Below are 21,661 nucleotides of genomic sequence, written 5' to 3' on the forward strand. Positions count from 1 at the left end.
CCTCCCTATCCTCCCTCACATTTAGCAACTCCCCAAAATACTCTACCCATCATCCTCTTATTGCCTTCTCTTCCATTATCATCTCTCCATCTGCACCTTTTATCTGTTCTTTTCTACTTGATTTGCCTCCCCTTCCTCTCTTAATTTTCTTCCAAAACATCATTTTCTGTCATACTCTTACCCCATTTCACATCTCTCCTCTTTGCCTCCTTTGAGCATAGCTCCCCTTCCCGTATAATACAACTAGGTAAATACATACATATATCAATGACTATTTCCCCCTTATAAGGGAGGTAGCCAAAAAACAAAGGCATAAGATCCACTCCCACCCATTCCATCCCCACATACTCCACTCCCATTCACCCCCTCCCTCCCTCTTATCTTAGCTCCTCCTGGATGATGAGTCACCCCTTGCCCACTGTCCTGGGTCTGAGTAACATGTTAATAACATACTTGTCCTCTACAAGAGCTTTATTATACTACATAACTCTTAGAAATTACATAGTATCATAAACCACAAATGTCTCATTTGCAAAACAATATATACCAAAAAGCCCTTTTCCCCTTTTAAGGGTGTCTTCTGTGTTTGTGGTGATTTTATCTGGGCCAAATTGCATCTGTGGCTAGGCCTATTTTGATTTGGTATTAACTTCCCTTATAAAGGGGAAGAAGTCTATTGGGATACAGTATAGATTGTTTTAAAGGTGGATGGTGGCCTGAATGTAGATGTGCTAGTGTGGTTCTTACTCATCTTTTCTCACACTCAATCAATCTGTTGCCTTGGTCTCTCTTGCAGAAGACCCATGGTCTCCTGGAAACTTCTCAAAAGTACACACAAATAAAATACATACACACAAAAAAAAAGTATATGTAAATTCTTTAGTTATTCACCTTTAATATTTTCCAATTTCAGATTTTTTTATTTTATTATTCCTGTCTCTAAGTTGCTCATAATTACTCTGGTCACTGAAGATTTGACTGATATACCACTCTGGAAGAAAAGTCCATTCTGGATCTGGTCCAAGGAATTCACAGTATATATCACCACCATTTTTCTCCCGCTCAAATTTGTACATGACATTCGGGTCATCAACCTGTACCTCCCTGATGACAAACCTTAGAAACTCCCTTAGAAAGTTTCTCATGACAGAGGCTTTCCAGTGACCCTGTCAAGGAGAAAATGTGAAATAAAAATTAACATATAAAAAATACAATCCATACAATAAAAATATAATCACTTCTCAATTTATTTATGAAAAAAATCTACTTCTATAAAGTTATGTACCAAAAACAAGGATAATAGATTGAGAGAAGTAAGTAAATGGCTTGTGGTATTGAAAAATGTCAAGAGAAATAGGCATCTAGGAATGGATACAAACAGATGATTATATGAAGGGGTGATTGCGCCTACAACACTGTATGGAGCAGAGACCTGGAAGTTAAGGGAGGTAGAAAGGAGAAGTTTAGATGTGTTTGAGATGGAGTGTCTGAGAAGTATTGTAGGGGTTACAAGATTGGATTGAATGAGAAATTAAGAGGTGCAGAGGAGAGCATGGGTGGACAGGGAGGTGGCACATAGGACTGATGAAAGATTATTGGGATAGTTTGGGCACATGGAAAGAATGAGTGAAGAAATTTAGTAAGAGGTAAGGAAAGCAGAGGTGGATGGAGTGAGCTTGAGGGTGAGTTGGATGGATGGGGTAAAAGGGGCTTTGAGCAAGAGGGGAATGTCTGTTGAGGGAAGGGAGAAGGCAGGTAATAGGGGTGAGTGGAGAATGGTTGTGGATGATATTTTGATGCAGCCTAAAGGGATTTGTCCCAGTCTTCTCTATTTTCTGTATGAGGGGATGAGGAAGGAGGGTCACTGTGTAAGTGTACTGTGTCTTGTTCCACTGCTTCTGATCTGGGCAGTGGGTAGGAGAGAGATGACCCTTCATCCACAAGGAGCTAAGATGAGAGAGAAACAAGGGTGGTGGATAGGAGTGAAATAGGTGGGAGCGGGAGTGCCTTGACCAACTACCTCCCTTATAATGGGGAAAAAGCCCTTAGTATATAGAAAGGCCAACAACAAACAAAATGCATGGCCAAAAACAGGCAGCAGCACAACATCTTAACAAAAGCTTTTTTAAATTCCAAATATGTTAAAGCTACAATATTCCTTTTGTCATAGCTTGAGATAATTCTGGAATAATATCCTAGAAGATTAGGTTAGGTTAGGCTAAGAGTAATGAAATAACCTAATCCATGACCAACTTATACATGGATGGGGTGGTGCGAGAGGTGAATGCAAGGGTAGTGGGTCAGGGATTGGAGATGGTTAAGGAAAATGGAGAAAAGTGGGAGGTGAGCCAGCTGTTGTTTGCGGACGACACTGCGCTTGTGGCAGGATCGGAGGAGGGATTGAGGAAGTTGGTGACAGAGTTTGGGAGAGTGTGTGATAGAAGAAAGCTGAAGATAAATGTGGGTAAAAGTAAGGTGATGAGATGTACAAGGGGTGAAAGTGGCAGCTGACTGGAAGTGAGCATTAAGGGAGAGCAACTGGAGGAAGTGGATAGTTTTAGATATTTGGGTGCAAATGTGGCAGGAAAAGGTGGAGTGAAGGTGGAGGTAGAATGTAGATTGAGAGAAGTGAGTAAATGCCTTGGTGATTTAAAAAGTGTAATGAGGAATAGACATTTGGGAATGGATGCTAAGAGGAGACTGTATGAAGGAGTGATTGTGCCAACAGCACTGTATGGAGCAGAAACATGGAACATAAGAGAGGAAGAGAGAAGGAACTTGAATGTGTTTGAGATGAAGTGTCTGAGAAGTATGATGGGGGTTACTAGGCTTGATAGAGTGAGAAATGAGGAGGTGAGGAGGAGAACAGGGGTGGAAAGGGAGCTGGGAGATAGGGTTGATGAAATAGTATTAGGATGGTTTGGACACATGGAAAGAATGAGTGAAGAAAGACTAGTAAAGGAGGTATGGAAGGCAGCTGTGGAGGGAGTGAACATGAGGGGACGTCCTAGGATGAGATGGATGGATGGGGTGAAGGGGGCTTTGGGGAAGAGGGGAATGTCTTTTGAGGAAGGACGGGAGAGGACAGAAGACGGGTGAATGGAGAATGGTTGTATATGGAAAATGTTGTGATGCATGAGGTGGAATGGACGGGGGGATGGGGGGTGAGGTAGTGTGTGTGAGCAGAATTTTGACGCAGCCCGAAGGGATTTCTCCCCGTCCTCTCCTTTATATGGGGGGACGGAGAGGGGGGGTCGCCAATTTAATAAAGCGGCCTTGCTGTGGATGTACTGTGTCCTGTGACACTGCTTCTGACCCAAGGCAGTGGACAGGGTGCAGGGATGTCCCGTCATCTAGGAGGTGCTAAGATGGGAGGGAGGGTGGAGGGGTGTGGAGTGTTTTCGGGGATGGAATGGGTGGGAATGATTTTATGCCTTGTCCTTTTTGGCTACCTCCCTGGTAAGGGGGAAAAGCCTTGGTATATGTATGTATGTATGTATGACCAACTCCCAATTCAACCTTCCCGCAACAACAATCAATAGTGTCCATTCCATTACTACTTACAGAACCCAAATTTGGTAGCTCATGAGTGCTGAAGCTTTTCAATTGCTTGACTACACCGTGGTCATCTCGGAAACCTGCCACCACTGTGGGAATGCCCACCAAATAAGACTGTGCCCACCACTTCTTAATCTTGAACCTAGACAGAAAACCATTGTCAAGAATTAATTGAGAAATAATACATATCTTGCATATACATCAATTTCAGAACCAATGAAAGGTTCCTATAAGTGGTGGTGGTCCTGTGAGGCAGACATCTCCCAGTAAACTATCCTTTAAAGCCTGTCAAAACCTTCACCTCATTCACAAGGTGCAGCCCTGATAAGTTGACACTCAATCTCCAGACAAGATCTACACTCATTCTTTCCATATACCCAATCCATGCATATACAAAGGTATTAATCCCTCTTATAAGGTAGATGGAAAGGGATGGCTGAGTTTGAGTTTGAGAGTGTAGTTGGGAGGATCACAGGAGTGAAGAGGGTGAGGGAGAGAAAAGGGGTGGCAATACTAGTTAGTGAAGAGATAGGTAAGCATGTAGTGGAGTGGAAGGTGGTTTCTTCAAGGTTAATGTGGATGAAGGTAAAACTGGGAAGGGAGATGTGGGTTTTTGTAAGTGCATATGGGCCTGGTACCGAGAAGATTATAGAAAAAAGGGAGGCTTTTTGGATAGATTTAAATGAGTGTATAGAGGGATTAGGGAGAAATGTCAATGTAATGGTACTGGGAGACCTTAATGCTAGGGTAGGAAATGAACCAATAGGCAGAGTGGAAGTGTGGAGTTCCAGGAAAGGGTCGTAGTGGAGAGTTGGTGATGTGTCTAGAGAGTTAATGATAGCAAATACAGTGTTTCGGAAGAAAGTCAAGCATAAGCACACATGAGAGAGGGTGGTGGATGGAAGGGTGGTAGATAGAGTGTTAATGGACTATTTAGTGGTAGACGTGAGTATAATTGGAAAGGTTAAGGATGTACATGTTCTAAGGGGAGAGAGTGGGGGGATATCAGATCATTTTTTGGTGGAAGGTAAGTTGAGAGTGGAGGATAGATGGAGAAAGAGGAAAAGGACAAAAGGTAGGGAGGTGCTTAGAGTGAACTGCTTAAATGAGAAAGAAAAGGAGAAGGAGTACAAGAAGAAGCTGAGAGAGGAGTGAGAAGGAGTGAAGGATATAGTAGAGCTAGGAGTGGAGGAGGAATGGGGATGGTTCAAGGAGGGAGTCACAAGGTGTGCAAAGATGGTGTGTGGAACAAGGAGGATGGGAGGAAATACAAGGAAGGGTAGTGAGTGGTGGGATGAGGAAGTAAAGAAGGGTATAGAAGAGAAGAAGTGAGCTTCCATAGATTGGTTACAAAATAGGATGAGGAAATCATATGAGAGGTACAAAGAAAAGAGAAGAGAAGTAAAGCATAAGATAAAAGAGGCAAAGAGGAGAGCAGATGTGAAATGGGGTATGAGTATGACAGAAAATTTTGAAAGTAATAAAAATATGTTTTGGAAAGAAATTAGGAGAGGAAGAAGAGGCGAATTAAGTAGAGAAGAAAAGGTAAAAGGTGCAGATGGAGAGATGATAATGGAAGAGAAGGTAGTATGGGGAAGATGGGCAGAGTATTTTAGGGAGTTGCTAAATGTGAAGGAGGATAGGGAGGGAAGGATAGTTGCAGTGGGAAGTGCTAAGAAAATGAGTGAGGAGTGAGGAAAATGGAGGAGAAATAAGGAAGGATGAAGTGAAGGCAGTGGTTAAGATGATGAGAGCAGGTAAGGCACCTGGTCTGGATGGATGTCATGCAGAATGTCTAAAAAATAAGGAGGTACAGTGATGGTGGACTGGCTGGTGAGGTTATTTAATGTTTGTTGAAGAGAGGGTAGAGTGCCGGAGGACTGGAGGAGTGCCTGTATAGTTCCACTTTACAAGGGAAAAGGGGACAAGAGCAAGTGCAGTAGTTTCAGAGGGATTAGCTTGTTAAGTGTAGTTGGGAAGGCTTATGGGAGGATCTTGATTGAGAGGATTAGGAGAGGAACAGAGGGAGTAATTGGCGAGGAACAGTGTGGATTTAGGACTGGTAGAGGTTGCATAGATCAGATTTTTGTGGTAAGACAGATATGTGAGAATGCTATAGGAAAAGGTAAGGATGTTTTTAGGGCTTTTATGGATCTGGAAAAGGCTTATGACAGGGTAGACAGGAAGGCACTGTGGGAGGTTTTGCAGATATACAGGATACGAGGAAAGCTTCTAGGAGCTGTCAAGAGTTTTTACAAGAGTAGTAGAGCATGTGTCATGATTAGAAATGGAGAGAGTGAGTGGTTCGAGGTAAAGGTGGGACTTCGTCAGGGATGTGTTATGTCCTCCTGGCTGTTCAACTTATACATGGATGGGGTGGTGCGAGAGGTAAATGCAGGAGTGGTGGGCAAGGGATTGGAGATGTTATAAAAAAAATGGAGAAAAGTGGGAGGTGAGCTAGCTGTTGTTTGCAGACGACACTGCTTGCAGCAGGATCAGAGGAGGGATTGAAGAAGTTGGTGACAGAGTTTGGGAGAGTGTGTGAAAGAAGGAAGTTGAAGATAAATGTGGGTAAAAGTGAGGTAATGAGGTGTACAAGGGGAAAAAGTGGCAGCAGAATGGAAGTGAGCATTAAGGGAGAGCGACTGGAGGAAGTGGATAGTTTTAGGTACCTGGGTTCGAATGTGGCAGGAAAGGGTGGAGTGCAGGTGGAGGTAGAATGTAGATTGAGAGAAGCGAATAAATACCTTGGTGGATTAAAAAGTGTAATGAGAAATAGACATTTGGGAATTGGTGGCTAAGAGGAGATTGTATGAAGAAGTGATTGTACCAACAACAATGAATGGAACAGAAACATGGAACATAAAAGAGGAAGAGAGAAGGAGTTTGAATGTGTTTGAGATGAGGTGTCAAAGTATGATGGAAGTTACTAGGCTGGATAGAGTGAGAAATGAGGTGAGGAGGAGAACAGGGGTGGTAAGGAAATTAGGAGATAGGGTGGATGAAAGAGTATTGGGATGGTTTGGACACATGGAATGAATGAGTGAAGAAAGACTAGTAAAAGGGGTATGGAAGGCAGATGTGGAGGGAGTGAACATGAGGGGGCGACTTAGGATGAGATGGATGGATGGGGTGAAAGGGGCTTTGGGGAAGAGGGGAATGTCTGTTGAGGAAGGATGGGAGAGGAGAGAAGACAGGGGTGAATGGAGAATGGTTGTATATGGATGATGTGATGCATGAGGTGGAATGGGTGGGGGGATTGGGGGGTGAGGTAGTATGTGTGAGAAAAATTTGACACAACCCGAAGGGATTTCTCCGTCTTCTCCTTTTCTGCATGAGGGGATGGAGGGGGGGGGTTGCCGATTTAATGAAATGACCTTGCTGTGGATATGCTGTGTCTTGCGACACTGCTTCTGACCCAGGGCAGTGGACAAGATGCAGGAATGACCCATCATCCAGGAGGTGCCAAGATAAGAGGGAGGGTAGAGGGTGGAGGGGAGTGGAGTGTATTAGGGATGGAATGGGTGGGAATGGTTTTTATGCCTTTGTTTTTTGGCTACCTCCCTTGTTAGGGGGAAAAAGCCTTTGGTATATGTATGTACTGGTACTAGGCTGGCTAGAGTGAGACACAAGGAGGTGAGGAGGAGAATGAAAGTAGAAAGGGAGTTGGGAGATAGGGCTGATGAAGAATATTGGGATGGTTTGGACACATGGAAAGAATGAGTGAAGAAAGATTAGTAAAAGAGGTGTGGAAAGCAGAGGTGGAAGGAGTGTATATGTGGGGGCAACCAAAGATGAGATGGATGGATGGGGTAAATGAGGCATTGGGAAAGAGGGTAATGTCTATTGAGGAAGGATGGGAGAATACAGAAGATACGGTGAATGGAGAATGGTTATGTATGGATGATGCTGTGATGCATGAGGGGGAGTGGGTGGGGGATGGGGGTGAGAGAGTATGTGTGAAAAATAAATTGATGCAGCCCAAAGGGTTTCTCCCTGTGTTCTCCACTTCTGCATTAGGGGATGGAGAGAGGGGGTTGCCAATTTAATGAAGCGGCCCTGCTGTGGATGTGCTGTGTCTTGTGACACTGCTTCTGACCCAGGGCAGTGGGCAAGATACAGGGATGACCTGTCACCCAGGAGGAGCCAAGATAAGAGGGAGGGAAGAGGGTGGATGGGAGTGGAGTATGTGGGGATGGAATGGGTGGGAGTGGTTTTTATGCCTTTGTTTTTTGGCTACCTCCCTTGTAAGGAGGAAAAAGCCTTTGGTATGTGTATGTAAGGTAGATGACAGAGTCAAAGCTCCAACTGCTCCTGCGAGAAATGTCTAAAAATGGGGATCCCTATTCCCTTTGTTCTATCCTATTTAGTTACCTTTTACAACACACACATAGGAAAACAGTGGTCACTTTCTATATTTCCACCATGGGGTGTTAAGAAAAAACTATGTGGCAGAGTCTTAAGGGTGTTAAAGGAAAGATTTAAGGAGGTTAGCTGCACTGCTTTTGACCCAAATAGTGTGTGGGGTGCAGAGATTACCCATATTCACAAGAGGAACCAAGATAAAAGGGAAAACATATGGGAGTTGGATGGGTGGAGGGTGTGTGTGTGTCTTGGTTGGTTACCTCCCTTATTAGGGGGGGAAGAAGCCTTTTGGTGTATATTCCTGTGGCATTCAGGCAACTGGAAAGAAAGATCAGGGGCAATAGACTGATTGATAGATAGATGGATAGTAAGAGAAAATAGATGAGAGAAGTGATCAGGATCCCTCCTTAAGTAGAGATTATTCTTCAACCATAAAAGAATGCTGCATGACTGGTCCTTCTTAAAGATCCAAAAGTACTGACTGCAAGTTATGCACTCAATATCCCATACAGGGGCATTTAATAACATTCAGCTTTATTATACACCATAATTTTGTGAATAAAACATGACTGCCCCACCATCTTCCCTCCTTTATCTGCAACCAAAATCATACTGATCATTGTCATATATCCACCACAGTGATGATATCATCTGCTATGTCAGAGGCCACTCATTCACAAAAACCTTGGCTGGAGATGACAACACTACCCAGCAACAAGGACGGGCTACAAAAATGCCACATGAATGTTCTTTGAGAGTACAATAGTGGCTTTCAGGGACTACTCATAGCCTATATACATTTTGAAACCAATGAACTAATTGGAAATAAAATAAACTCAACACATGTGACAGAGAAGCAGTGGTCATCCACCACACCATTCCAATTGTTCTCATTCTTCATCAAATAATTATCCTCTATAACTTTCTTAGCATAATACATATCTGATCACTATTATTACATGTGTATTCAAGATGGAGTAGCGTCTATTAGTAAATTTCTGCTATGCTTAAGGGGTAGACTTAATTAACCTCTTCTATATGATGACATCTACATAGGCATCATGAGGCACAAGTGGGAATATGAGGATGCTAGTGTTGGCGTCCTAATTATATCTATTTTGTAGTTGTAGCTGAGTATGGTCACCGAATCTCATTAAAGACATTGACAGACTGGAAAAAGTACAACGGCGAGCCACAAAACTGATTCCAAATATCAAAAATAAATCATACGAAAATTGACTAAAACATATGAATCTGTTTTCCCTAAAAAAGTGTAGACTCAGAGGTGACTTGATACAGGTCTTTAAGATTTTAAAGGGAATTGACAACATCAAAAGTGACAAAATTTTCACATTGAATGAGAATCCGACAAGAAACAATGGTCTCAAACTGTCTGGAAATAGATTCAATTTGGAAGTTGGTAGAAACAACTTTGCCAACCGTGTAGTTAATGAATGGAATAAACTTCCTGCACAGGTAGTGCAATGTAGTTCAGTTCGAAGCTTTAAGAATCATTTAGATAAATACCTAAGTAAGATGCTGTAATGATTATAATATATCTTATATTATTTGTTTTTGTTTTGTTATCATTTGTCTGTCTGATTTTCATTTATTATTCGTTATATGTCAATTTATTATTATTTACTATTTACCTGTTTGTTTATTATTTAACTATACCTATGCATTTATTTATGTATCTTATTTGTTATTTACATTATTATAGTTTTTATTTATCATTTTATTATTAATATGATTTTTTTTTCAACCGACCTAGATATGGATCAAAAGGTCTCCTGTTGGCATGCTCCGCCTTTGTAATCCTTTGTGACCCCCGATGTGAATGGGCTTGATCATATTTTCTGTGTTTATTATTACTCAGAGTGAAAAAGAATGAATAAATTAGCAGTGGCTTTGTATCTTATAATGCAAGTATTGTGATGCATCATCATACATCAGGCATCCAATGCTGCACATGAGAATTTGACTCGTATTGAAGAGGGTGATGATCATGAAGGTATTGGCTTTTAGTGTGCTCACTTATAAATACATGTAAAATTTCCTAGTACAGGGAAAAAACATAACAAAATATAGGGGGGGCTAAATATGAATGAAAGAATTCAATCAAGAAAATACAAACAAGATATTACCTCTACATGATAACTAGGGAAATACAAAAACACAATATATACACTACCTTCGAAATGTTCTGTCATCTCGATCTGTTTCAATCAGCTTACTAGTCTTCAATTCAACAAAGGAATCCATACAATTTGGAGGACCCTGTAAATAATGATCATGTAGTCTGACTGGACACTAGGAGAAATATAGTTGGTTCACCATTATGATTACCTTGAACCAACATTGATTATAGGTGGCATTATAAATGGGATGGGGGATGGGATTAGGAGTCCTAGTACCGTATTTTCCGGCGTATAGTGCGCGACTTTTTTCCTTTGGAAGGGCCTAAAAATAGGGGGTGCGCGTTATCCGGTGGTGCGCATTATCTACGGCCTACGATAAAAATTCTGCGGCTGTGTGTGTAATTTTTTTCACAATGTGACGATGTTGGTCGTCACAAAGTCGGGATGGCACACTTCTCCATGACGTTCCGTGAGAACAAGAAGAACAGCCATGGTATAGGTAGGTATCTATCGAATCTTATTATTCATGTTTAAATAGGCCTAAACACCATGAAACATGATCAATATTCATGATATTTGCCCATGTTCACAGCATCCTAGTTTGAATTTTTATGTTGGCTTTGTTGCTTCACTTTAGGTATGGTACAAATTCCGTTGCGGCCGTTCATAAACTTGTGTCAAACACCTGACTACAACACCCTCTTTCGGGAGTTATATTAACTAAACGTCACCTCGATGAGAGACTGTCCTACTTCACCACTGTCATTGCAGGTTCAAAGCTAAAACGAAACAGTCTGTAGTTTGTTTCAGTATTAAATAAAAAATAAAAAGGCGAATTATTTCCTCGAGATATAAAATGAACATTTTCTGTAAAAATCCCGAAATTTTTCTGTATATTTTACTTCCAATAAACTTTTTTTAGATCATATTTCCTACAAACTATTTAAGCTACAAAGTAATAATGGACCAACGCACAACATGAGTCGTATACCGGTACATGTAGTTCCGACTTTTTCTTAGTTGTGTCCTGATTGATGCCTAAACTGACACTTAATTTAGTGACAAATCAACAGATTTCCCAGCGGTGGCTCTAGCCAATGAAAAATACTTCTCCATGTAACCTCGTTCACATGATACCAAGTAATTAATCGCCGTTATTTCATTGGTTTATTTTTACTAATATTAATTATCGTAGTCTATGCAAATATTTGGGATCCGTAAAACAGTACTGGTACCAACATCATGAACGTTGGCCGTTTTAGCTCACCCGGAATATGCTAGATCAGGGCCGAGATTGACAGTTCTATTGCCAATATAGCCTACACTAAACACCCTCTTGTAAGAGTTTGTTAAACTAAACGTCGCTTCAGTAAAGACACTTATGAACCGAAACATAGTTTGTTGCTGCATGGCGATAAAAACTTGTACACGGTGATAAAAACTTGTAAGATGAATTATTCCCTCAGGATAGTAAATTACAAATTTTCTGTAAAAATTCGAATTTTTTCATGTACATTTTGTATCCAATAAACTTTTCATGGCTCAAATTTCCCACAAAACAATGGACCAACGCAAGCAGGAGTCGCATACATGCAGTTCACGAGCTTTAGCCACCAGTGACTTTTCCTGGCATGCGCGTTATCTGTGTACTGAGATAACGAAGTGCATGGGTGCGCATTATAACCCGATGCGCATTTTAAGCCGGAAAATACGGTACCTGTAGCCCCAAAGGGAACATTCCTAAAAAAAGTAAAGGCATAAGAGGGTCTGGGAGTTTTCCAACCAGTACCCTAAGGTTTGGGTCTTTTAACCCCTTCCATACGGTGCCGCACACGTAGGCGTCATGGACTTGGATCTCGGTGGCAGCAGCCAATGCCAGCCGTACGACGTGTCGTAATAATACTCGCATCATAAAATATAGTCACCGCTTATATCGATCGTTCTCTCTTCACCCGTGAATTTTGATAACCATAGAAAATGCGATTACAAAAGAATTAGAAAGAATGTCATTATGGAGGGGCGACTACAATAAATATAATCAAGACGCAGATATGGCAGCCTCGCGAATACACTCGCTCCCCATGACGCCTACGTGTGCGGCACCGTATGGAAGGGGTTAATGTGTGTGGATGTGGTACAGATGAGAGTAAAAGAGAAGAGATAGGCAGTATGTTTGCAAGAAGAAAGATGGATGTGCTGGCTTTGAGTGAAACTAAAATGAAAGGGAAGGGTGAGTGTGAGTTTGGGAGTGTAGCTGGGAGGTACTCAGGAGTGAAGAGGGGATGAGGGAGAGAAGGGGTGGCTATACTAGTAAGTGAAGAGATAAGCATGTAGTGGAGTGGAAGGAGGTTTCATCAAGGTTGATGTGGATGAAGGTGAAGCTGGGAAGGGAGATGGGGGTTTTTGTAAGTGCATATGGGCCTGGTAGTGAGAAGAGCGTAGAGGAAAGGGAGGCTTTCTGGGTAGATATAAATGAGTGCATAGAGGGATTAGGAAGAAATGTCAATGTAGTTGTATTGGGAGACCTTAATGCTAGGGTAGGAAATGAACAAATAGAAGGAGTGACTGGGAAGTATGGAGTTCCAGGTAAAAATTGTAGTGGAGATGTCTTGAGAGTTGATGATAGCAAATACAATGTTTAGGAAGAAAGTCAAGGATAAGAACACATGGGAGTGGGTGGTGGATGGGTGGCAGATAGAGCGTTAATGGACTATATAGTGGTGACCAGGAGTATGGTATGAAGAGTTAAGGCTGTACATGTTCTAAGGGGAGAGAGTGGGGGAATATCAGATCATTTTCTGGTGGAAGGTAAATTGAGAGTGGAGAATAGGTGGAGAAAGAGGAAAAGGGCAGAAGGTAGGGAGGTACTTAGAGTGAACTGGTGAAATGAGAAAGAAAAGGAGAATAAGTATAAGAAGAAGCTGAGAGAGGAGTGGGAGTGAATGATACAGTAGAACTAGGAGTGGAGGAGGAATGGGGATGGTTCAAGGAGGGAGTCACAAGGTGTGCAAAGATGGTGTGTGGAACAAGAAGGGCGGGAGGAAATAGAAGAAAGGGTAGTGAGTGGTGGGATGAGGAAGCAAAGAATGGTGTAGAAGAGAAGAAACAGGCATTCATAGATTGGCTACAAATTAGGACAAGGGAATCGTATGAGAGGTACAAAGTAAAGAGAAGGGAAGTTAAGCATAAGATAAAGGAAGCAAAGAGGAGAACAGATGTGAAATGGGGTAAGAGTATGACAGAAAATATTGAAAGTAATAAAAAGATGTTTTGGAGAGAAATTGAAAGAGGAAGAGGAGGCGAATCAAGCAGAAAAGGTAAAAGGTACAGATGGAGAGATGATAATGGAAGAGAAGGCAGTGAGAGGAAGGTGGGCAGAGTATTTCAGGGAGTTGCTAAATGTGAAGGAGGATAGGGAGGGAAAGGTAGTTGCTGTGGGAAGCGCTAAGAAAACAAGAGTGATGAGTGAGGAAAATGGAGGAGAAATAGGGAAAGATGAAGTGAAAGTAGCTGTTAAGATGATGAGAGCAGGTAAGGCACCTGGGTTGGATGGATACCATGCAGAATGTCTGAAGAAAGGAGGTACAGTTATGGTGGACTGGCTCGTGAGGTTATCTAATGTTTGTTTAAGAGAGAGAGGTACAACCTGGATATTTTGGCTTTGCAGGAAGTAAGATGGACAGAGAGTGGAGAATGTACTATGGGTAAATACTCAATCTTATATTGTGGAAGGGAAAATGAAAGGCACAGCCATGGAGTGAGAATATGTATGAGCAATAAAGCGAGGAAATCCTTAATAAAGTTTCAGCCAATCAATGAAAGACTACTTTAAGCTAGATTCAAATGTAGATGGTTTAATTTTTTGAGTATGATTGTGGCATATGCACCGACAAATGATAACGATGAACAAGATAAGAACGACTTCTACAAAAAACTACAAGATGTAATGGATGAAATACCAAAACATGATATTGCCATCATCCTTGGAGATATGAATGCAAAAGTTGGAAAGGAAACTGAAGCCTTCGTATCATCAATAGGCAAAGAAAGTTTACACCAGGAAAGTAACAAAAATGGAATCAGGTTGGCATCGTATGCAAACCAAAACAATTTAGTAATTGGTGGCACAATTTTCCAACATAAAGACATACACAAAGCCACCGGATGGAAGGACAAAGAACCAAATAGATCACATTTTAGTAAATAAGAAATTTAGAAGTGCTTAGCAGGACGTAAGGGCCTTCAGAGGAGCTGAGAGTGATAGTGACCACTTTCTTGTCATAACCAAACTTAGAACCAAATTAAAGATTAATAAGAACCTTAGTGCGGAAAAGAAAAAGCTTTATAATGTTGAACAATTGAAGATTGAACCAAAAATTGACTGAATACCAAGTGAATATACAAAACAGATTTTCTGCAATTGAGGAGACAGAGGAGGGGGACAAGACCAATGTTGACAATGAATGGAGAAAAATTGAAGAAGTGGTTAAGGAAGCAGCAGGGCAAATAATTGGATTTAAAGAAAGACAAAACAGAAATACATTCTTTGATATTGAATGTAAAAAAATAGTTGAAGAAAGAAAACTACCAAAAGCCAAATGGTTGATAGATATGACTGATGGAGAACTAACAAGAATACTGCAGAAGAAGAGAGAAGCTAGACGAATAATTAGAAGAAAGAAAAGGCAACAGATAAACAAAGAGTTAGATAAAATAGATCAGGATGCTAAAGAAGGCAAGGTTAGGGAACAATATGAAGGAGTAAGGAAACTTAGGAAGGGATATCAACCAAGAACAAAGATGATACAAGATAAAAATGGTGAAATTTTGATTAATGAAAAAGAAGTAATGGAACGATGGGAAGAATATTTTAGGGAACTCTTAAATAGACCTGAACCTGAAAATCCTTTGATAAGTAAAGAGTGAGTGGTTCGAGGTAAAGGTGGGACTTCGTCAAGGATGCATTATGTCGCCCTGGCTGTTCAACTTATACATGGATGGGGTAGTGCGAGAGGTATATGCAAGGGTAGTGGGTCAGGGATTGGAGATGGTTAAAGAAAATGGAGAAAAGTGGGAGGTGAGCCAGCTGTTGTTTGCTGACGACACTGCGCTTGTGGCAGGATCGGAGGAGGGATTGAGGAAGTTGGTGACAGAGTTTGGGAGAGTGTGTGATAGAAGAAAGCTGAAGATAAATGTGGGTAAAAGTAAGGTGATGAGATGTACAAGGGGTGAAAGTGGCAGTAGTCTGGAAGTGAGCATTAAGGGAGAGTGAGTGGAAGAAGTGGATAGTTTTAGATACTTGGGTGCAAATGTGGCAGCAAAAGGTGGAGTGAAGGTGGAGGTAGAATGTAGATTGAGAGAAGTGAGTAAATGCATTGGTAGAGTAAAAAGTGTAATGAGGAATAGACTTTTGGGAATGGATGCTAAGAGGAGACTATATGAAGGAGTGATTGTGCCAACAGCACTGTATGGGGCAGAAACATGGAACATAAGAGAGGAAGAGAGGAGTTTGAATGTGTTTGAGATGAGGTGTCTGAGAAGTATGATGGGGGTTACTAGGCTGGATAGAGTGAGAAATGAGGAGGTGAGGAGGAGAGCAGGGGTGGAAAGGGGGTTGGGAGATAGGGTAGATGAAAGAGTATTAGGATGGTTTGGACACATGGAAAGAATGAGTGAAGAAAGACTAGTAAAAGAGGTATGGAAGGCAGATGTGGAGGGAGTGAACATGAGGGGACGTCCTAGGATGAGGTGGATGGATGGGGTGAAGGGGGCTTTGGGGAAGAGAGGAATGTCTGTTGAGGAAGGACGGGAGAGGACAGAAGACAGGGGTAAATGGAGAATGGTTGTTTATGGATGATGTTGTGATACATGAGGTGGAATGGGCGGGGGGATGGGGGGTGAGGTAGTATGTGTGAGCAAATTTTGATGCAGCCCAAAGGGATTTCTCCCCGTCTTCTCCTTTATGCATGGGGGGACGGAGAGGGGGGGGTCGCCGATTCAATGAAGCGGCCTTGCTGTGGATGTGCTGTGTCTTGCGACACTGCTTCTGACCCAGGACAGTGGACAAGGTGCAGGGATGACCCGTCATCCGGGAGGTGCTAAGATGAGAGGGAGGGTGGAGGGGTGTGGAGTGTATTCAGGGATGGAATGGGTGGGAATGATTTTATGCTTTTTTCCTTTTTGGCTACCTCCCTTGTAAGGGGGAAAAAGCCTTGGTATATGTATGTATATGTAGTAAAGATATATAAGGACCAGAGGATTACCTGGAGGAACCATCACTGGAGGAAATAAGAAAATGCATCAGAGGTTTAAATAGTAATAAAGCTCCTGGAAGAGATAATATCCCAGTACTCTTAAAATTAGGTGGAGAAGTTTTAGAAAGAAAAATGACTGAATTAATATAGCTCATATGGAGAAAGGAAAGAATACCATCATCATGGAATGAAGGAGTGATAATACCAATACATAAAAAAGGAAATAAAAACGAATGTATAAATTACAGGGGCATCACACTGTTACAGACTGGATATAAGATCCTTACTAGAGTACTATATACAGTACCAGATTGAAGGTATACATAGTGTGTGTAACAGGAGATTATCAGTGTGGATTTATGATGGAAAGTCAATGATTGACCATATTTTCACATTAAAACAAGTAATGGAGAAAGCATGGGAGTATAATATGATACAATAACATTTGTTTATTGATTTCAAGCAAGCATACGACAGTATATACAGAGTATATGGGGCATACTAAAGGAATTTGGAATACTGGACAAGATAATACATTTAATAAAAGTCTGTCTTACAAACACAAAATTAGTGGTAAGGGTTGATGGAAGATATTCGGAATGTTTTGAAATCGAGAATGGCTTGAGGCAAGGATGTGTGTTATCTTGTTTGCTGTTTAACTTGGTGATGGAGAAAATAACTAGGACAATGATAGATAGAGAGGGTGGATGTAAAATGGACAATATTAAGGTCAATAATCTAACATACGCTGATGATGTGGACCTAATTGCCAAGAGTAGAGATGATTTGAAAGATCTAATCACACCACTAAGAGAGACAGCAGAGAGAGTTGGGCTGCAAATAAATTTCGATAAAACCAAACTAATGTGTTTGAGCAGAGAGGAGAGGAATGTAGAGGATGTATTTTTCGAAGACAAGAGAATAGAGAAGGTAGAGAGTTTCAGATATCTAGGTGGAACAGTAACAAATAGAAATGAGATGAAGACCGAAATAAATATAAGAATCGCTTCAGCAAACAGATGTTATTTTATCCTTATACCCATATTAAAGAAGAAAAGTATATCAAGAAATACAAAATTAAGAATCTACAATACAATCCTATGACCTATAGTTTTATATGCCAGTGAGACATGGAGCTTAACAAAACAAATGGAACAAAGACTACTGGTGTTTGAGAATACAATATTGAGGCAAATTACTGGACCACTTTTTGATGAAAATGAGAGAAATAACTAAACAAGAGAAAATAACAGATATTATAAGTAGAACAAAATTGAGATGGGCTGGGCATGTGGCATGTATGGAGGACCATAGAATTCCAAAACGAGTTATGATGAGTAGAATGCCTGGAAGAAGACCCATAGGGAGACCTTGAATGAGATGGATGGATGGTGTGGATGCAGAGATGGACAGAAGGAGAATAAATAAAGCAACCTGGATGGAAGCAGCACAGGACCGAAGGACATGGAGAGGCTTACTGTTGGCGGACCAGAATCTACACGAGGTTCAAGATCCAGTGGAGTGAGTTAGCGAGTTAAAAGAGGGTAGGGTTCCGGAGGACTGGAGGAGTGCCTGTATAGTTCTGCTTTACAAGGGAAAGAGGGACAAGTGTGAGTGTAGTAGTTTCAGAGTGATTAGCTTGTTGAGCATTGTTGGGAAGGCTTATGGGAGGGTCTTGTTTGAGAGGATTAGGAGAGGAACAGAGGGAGTAATTGGCGAGGAACAGTGTGGTTTTAGGACAGGTAAGGGTTGTGTAGATCAGATTTTTGTGGTAACACAGATATGTGAGAAAGCTATAGGAAAAGGTAAGGATGTTTTTTGGGCTTTTATGGACCCGGAAAAGGCTTACAATAGGTTAGACAGGAAGGCACTGTGGGAGGTACTACAGATATATGCAATAGGAGGAAAGCTGTTAAGAGCAATCAAGAGTTTTTATTAAAGTAGTAGAGCTTGTGTTAGGATTAGAAATGGAGAGAGTGAATGGTTTGAGGTAAAGGTGGGACTTCATCAGGGATGTGTTATGTTGCCCTGGCTGTTCAATCTATACATGGATGGGGTGGTGCGAGAGGTGAATACAAGGGTAGTGGGTTAGGGGTTGGAGATGGTTAAGGAAAATGGAGAAAAGTGGGAAATAAGCCAGTTGTTGCTTGCTGATGACACTGTGCTTGTAGCAGGATCAGAGGAGGGATTGAGGAAGTTAGTGACAGAGTTTGAGAAGGTGTGTGAAAGAAGGAAGTTGAAGATAAATATGGGCAAAAGTAAGGTGATGAGATATACAAGGGGAGAGAGTGACAGCAGGCTGGAAGTGAGTATTAAGGGTGAGATACTGGAGGAAGTGCATAGTTTTAGATACTTGGGTGCAAATGTGGCAGGAAAGGGAGGAGTGGGGGTGGAGGTAGAATGTAGACTGAGAGAAGCGAGTAAATGCCTTGGTGGATTAAAAAGTGTAATGAGAAATAGACTTCTGGGAATGGATGATAAGAGGAGGTTATATGAAGGAGTGATTGTGCTGACAGCACTGTACAGATCAGAAACATGGAACATAAGAGAGGAAGAGAGGAGTTTGAATGTGTTTGAGATGAAATGTCTGAGAAGTATGATAGGGGTTACTAAGCTAGAGTGAGAAATGAGGAGGTGAGGAGGAGAACAGGGGTGGAAAGGGAGTTGGGAGATAGGGGTGATGAAAGAGTATTAGGATGGTTTGCACACATGGAAAGAATGAGTGAAGAAAGATTAGTAAAAGAGGTGTGGAAGGCAGAGGTGGAAGGAGTGAATATGAGGGGGCATCCTAGGATGAGATGGATGGATGGGGTGAAAGGGGCATTACAAAAGAGGAATGTCTATTGAGGAAGGACAGGAGAGGACAGAAGATAGGGGTGAATGGAGAAGGGTTGTGTATGGATGATGCTGTGATGCATGAGGGGGGAGTGGGTGGGGGGGATGGGGGATGAGGAAGTATGTATGAAAAAAAATTTGACACAGCCGGAAGGGATTTCTCCCCATCTCCTTTTCTGCATGAGGGGACGGAGAGGGGGGGTTGCCAAATTTATGAAGCGGCCTTGCTCTGGATGTGCTGTGTCTTGCAACACTGCTTCTGACCCAGGGCAGTGGAAAGGATGCAGGGATGACCCATCATCCAGGAGGTGCCAAGATAAAAGGGAGGGAGGAGAGTGGAGGGGAGTGGAGTATGTAGGGGATGGAATGGGTGGGAGTGGTTTCTATGCCTTTTTCTTTTTGGCTACTCCCCATGTAAGGGGGAGAAAGCCTTTGGTAAATGTATGTATGTATTATACACCGAGTGTAAATCCTGAATTTCATACATACATACATATACATATACCAAGGCTTTTTCCCCCCTTACTAGGGAGGCAGCCAAAAAGGAAAAGGCATAAAATCATTCTCACCCATTCCATCCCTGAAAACACTCCACACCCCTCCACCCTCCCTCCCATCTTAGCACCTCCTAGATGACGGATCATCCCTGCACCCTGTCCACTGCCCTGGGTCAGAAGCAGTGTCGCAAGACACAGCACATCCACAGCAAGGCCGCTTCATTAAATCGGTGACACCCCCCCCTCTCCGTCCCCCCATATAAAGGAGAGGACGGGGGAGAAATCCCTTTGGGCTGCGTCAAAATTTTGCTCACACACACTACCTCACCCCCCATCCCCCCGTCCATTCCACCTCATGCATCACTACATCTTCCATATACAACCATTCTCCATTCACCCCTGTCTTCTGTCCTCTCCCGTCCTTCCTCAACAGACATTCCCCCCTTCCCCCTTCACCCCATCCATCCATCTCATCCTAGGACATCCCCTCATGTTCACTCCCTCCACATCTGCCTTCCATACCTCCTTTACTAGTCTTTCTTCACTCATTCTTTCCATGTGTCCAAACCATCCTAATACTCTTTCATCAACCCTATCTCCCAACTCCCTTTCCACCCCTGTTCTCCTCCTCATTTCTCACTCTATCTAACCTAGTAACCCCCATCATACTTCTCAGACACTTCATCTCAAACACATTCAAGCTCCTTCTCTCTTCCTCTCTTATGTTCCATGTTTCTGCTCCATACAGTGCTGTTGGCACAATCACTCCTTCATACAGTCTCCTCTTTGCATCCATTCCCAAATTTCTATTCCTCATTACACTTTTTAATCCACCAAGGCATTTACTCGCTTCTCTCAATCTACATTCTACCTCCACCTTTACTCCACCTTTTCCTGCCACATTTGCACCCAAGTATCTAAAACTATCCACTTCCTCCAGTTGCTCTCCCTTAACCTCTTCACTCTGGGCCAAAATCTTGCGGGCAGCATTATCTGCTAGACGTACGATGTGTCGTAATAATACTCACATCATAAAATATAGTCACCGCTTATATCGATCGTTCTCTCTTTCACCCGTGAATTCTTATAACCATTGAAAATGTGATGAAGACAGTTTAGAGAGTACGTCATTATGCAGGGGCATACATACATACATACATACATATACCAAGGCTTTTTGCAGGGGCAACTACAATAAATATAATCAAGACGCTGATATGGCAGCCCCGCATATCCACTTGCTCCTCATACCGCCTACGTATGTGGCACCGTATGGAAGTGGTTAATGCTCACTTCCAGATTATTGCCACTTTCACCCCTTGTACATCTCATCACCTTACATTTGCCCACATTTATCTTCAGATTTCTTCTATCACATACTCTCCCAAACTCTGTCACCAACTTCCTCAATCCCTCCTCCGATCCTGCCACAAGCGCAGTGTTGTCCGCAAACAACAGCTGGCTCACCTCCCACTTTTCTCCATTTTCTTTAACCATCTCCAATCCCTGACCCACTACCCTTGCATTTACCTCTCGCACTACCCCATCCATGTATAAGTTGAACAGCCAGGGTGACATAACGCATCCTTGACGAAGTCCCACCTTTACTTCAAACCACTCACTCTCTCCATTTCTAATCCTGACACAAGCTCTACTACTCTCATAAAAACTCTTGACAGCTCCCAAAAGCTTTCCTCCTATCCTGTATAACCTCCCACAGTGCCTTTCTGTCTACCCTATCGTAAGCCTTTTCCAGATCCATAAAGGCCCAAAAAACATCCTTCCCCTTTCCTATAGCTTTCTCACATATCTGTCTTACCACAAAGATCTGATCTACACAACCTATACCTGTCCTAAATCCACACTGTTCCTCACCAATTACTCCCTCTGTTCCTCTCCTAATCCTCTCAATCAAGATCCTCCCATAAGCCTTCCCAACTACACTTAAGCTAATCCCTCTGAAACTACTACATTCACACTTGTCCCCTTTTCCCTTGTAAAGTGGAACTAT

The 21,661-nt window shown here is 42.1% G+C and overlaps 1 protein-coding gene across 4 annotated transcripts in view; it reads right to left on the reverse strand.

Annotated features, from left to right (window-relative positions):
- Nucleotides 1-867: 867 nt before the first annotated feature.
- Nucleotides 868-21,661, reverse strand: part of LOC143020508 (decapping and exoribonuclease protein-like) — a 45,627-nt gene continuing 24,833 nt past the window's right edge. For all 4 annotated transcript variants that reach the window (XM_076176955.1, XM_076176940.1, XM_076176947.1 and 1 more), the window contains 3 exons: nt 10,118-10,203; nt 3,565-3,700; nt 868-1,166 (listed from right to left, as the gene is read on the reverse strand). In XM_076176955.1, the coding sequence (XP_076033070.1) occupies nt 894-1,166; nt 3,565-3,700; nt 10,118-10,203 (495 nt within the window). In that variant the 3' untranslated portion in view covers nt 868-893. The remainder of the gene's footprint in view (nt 1,167-3,564; nt 3,701-10,117; nt 10,204-21,661) is intronic.

This window comes from Oratosquilla oratoria, chromosome 3 (assembly GCF_046742065.1).
Source record: "Oratosquilla oratoria isolate Oo_2021 chromosome 3, ASM4674206v1, whole genome shotgun sequence".
In the NCBI taxonomy this organism is placed as follows: domain Eukaryota; kingdom Metazoa; phylum Arthropoda; class Malacostraca; order Stomatopoda; family Squillidae; genus Oratosquilla; species Oratosquilla oratoria.